The sequence below is a fragment of the Protobothrops mucrosquamatus genome, unplaced genomic scaffold (genome assembly GCF_001527695.2).
Source record: "Protobothrops mucrosquamatus isolate PMUCROS unplaced genomic scaffold, P.Mucros_1.0 scaffold6276, whole genome shotgun sequence".
Taxonomy (NCBI): domain Eukaryota; kingdom Metazoa; phylum Chordata; class Lepidosauria; order Squamata; family Viperidae; genus Protobothrops; species Protobothrops mucrosquamatus.
Window position 1 is genome coordinate 16,268 of NW_015392105.1, and position 2,184 is coordinate 18,451.

At 49.3% G+C, this 2,184-nt stretch overlaps 1 protein-coding gene across 1 annotated transcript in view; it reads left to right on the plus strand.

The window, feature by feature from the left end:
* LOC107300157 (max dimerization protein 4-like) overlaps positions 1-1,837 on the plus strand; it is a 10,550-nt gene extending 8,713 nt beyond the window's left edge. The window contains exons 5-6 of the mRNA XM_015829498.1: positions 802-961; positions 1,695-1,837. Coding sequence (XP_015684984.1) covers positions 802-961; positions 1,695-1,837 — 303 coding nt within the window. The remainder of the gene's footprint in view (positions 1-801; positions 962-1,694) is intronic.
* The last annotated feature ends 347 nt before the right edge of the window (positions 1,838-2,184 follow it).

Genomic DNA, 2,184 nt, shown 5'->3' on the forward strand with positions numbered 1-2,184 from the left:
ATGTTTACCTTAGTGGGGACGGAGGTGAGGCCAAAGGTAGCTGAAAGAGAGAGGATTAAGGGCTCATGTTTCACCTGGTTCTCCTCCGGCGCAAATGGATTTACGTGGACGTTGCAGCAGAGGCTGCGCAGGCCTCGGACGCCCCTGCGCCATTCGGAAACACCCATTTTAACTAACAGGAAAAGGGTTCTGAGTTACAATCTCAACTTACCCACAGCAAGTTGTTTGTAACACCCACTTTGTACTCAACTAAACGCTTTTCCTTTCTTTGTGACTACCTCCTGGAGAACTGTAAAGTCAGTTGCTTTTTAAGCTGTGATTTTTTTTTTTTTTTTGCTTACATGGTTCCGTATCCGTTTAATCATTCTGTTTGACAGACTATTATGATATCCTACAGCTTGATGTGTGCATGAACCCAACCAAGGATTGTTGTTCAGGAAAGAGAGTCTTTTGGGGGGAACAAAGTTAATCAGGATTATTTCCCCCGTTGATAGTAGCAGCAGGGATTTGGTTCATTTCTGTAGAAATAGTTGGGGGAGCAAGTACTTGGAGCCCCTCCCTTCTCCGCCCCCCCTGCCCCCCACTATCCTAATCAGGGCTGCTGGGAAAAGTCTCCAGCTTCCTTGCCTACCACCACCCTTTGCAAGAAAAGTGGCAGCTACTATATCACCCATGTGGGGATAGTCTGGACCTTGCAGTCCTCTTCAGGATCACTTCCCGGCAATCCGGGGGCCAATCAGATGCGAGCAGGAGATTACTTTCTTTGTTAAGCAGATGGGTCTCATTGATTTGGCTCTGTAGAAATTGGAAGAACAGGACCGGAAAGCTCTAAACATTAAAGAACAACTGCAGCGAGAACATCGGTACCTCAAGCGTCGATTGGAGCAGCTCTCCGTGCAGGGCCTGGAGCGAGTCCGCACTGACAGCCTCGGATCAACGATATCGACGGATTCGGAGCAAGGTAGGCGGTTCGAATTCTGCGATCTCCCATCTAAAAGTATCCGCGCTTGAAATGCACCGACAGGGGCAGGGTGTGCAGCAGGAAGACTCGAGGCCATTCAAAGCTACCCAACTTCTTTTTGAAAAACAAAATTTCAATAACAATTGGTGATGGGCTGGAAAAATAAATGTATTTAGCAGTTAGAGAGAAAACCGGTTGCTGCCGAGAAGAATGAAGCCAGAGGTGCAAAGCATCAAGATTCAGCATGTTCTTTGCAAAACAAACGACAGCTCAGGCTGTGAGCCACGTCTTGTTCCCATCCAATTTGAGGCAATCCTGCAACAATTGCCATGTTAATGTTGGACCATGTCCCAGGACCTACTGAGGTGATTGTTGCATTGTTACTATTATCGTGCAGAATGAATAGTGGACTTTATTCTTGGTTACTAAAGGTAAGAGTTAGTTTGAGAAGTTGGAGTTACCCTTTCAGTCAGTGTTTCTCAACCTTGACCATTTTAAGGCATGTGGACTTCAACTCCCAGAATTCCACAGCCAGCATTGCTGGCTGTGGAATTCTGGGAGTTGAAGTCCACATGCCTTAAAATGGTCAAGGTTGAGAAACACTGCTTTAAGTGCATTTATTGCAAGTGGAAACTCTTTTGTACACATATCCTAACCCAGGAATGTCCAATCTTGGCACCTTGGAGGCTTATGGGCTTCAACTCTGACGCTTCCCTCCTCTTCCCCTGTGTAGAGGTGGACATTGAAGGCCTGGGCTTCACTCCGGCCGAGATGGACAGCAGCGGGAGCGGCAGTGACGCAGAAGACAGCTTGCAAGGCAGCTCGAGCGACAGCGGCTACGCCCGGCCCCACAGACGCCACGCCCGGCTCCTGTAGCCTCCGCCCCAGCGGCCGGATCTCCCGCCGGAAGCCCTTCCCCCTCCCCGGAGGTGCCATCGACCGCCGCTCTTCAGAAAGCGCCCCTGGGGAGGACGCCTCTGCCTGGGGTTCCCTAGCCTGTCGATAATACCGCCGTAGAAATCCGGGGTTTGGGATATTGTAGATAAAATTTTGGGTTAACGTTCCTTCGCCTGCCCCTAATGCAAGCGGTTCCTCACTGAGGGGCTCGGTCGATCTCTCCCAGAGGTTTAGAACTCCCGCTTTTGAATAAATTACTTGGACCCATTTTGATAAATTGTTCTAGATGTTAAAATACGCAGGGACGCTGCCTGGAAACTAACACA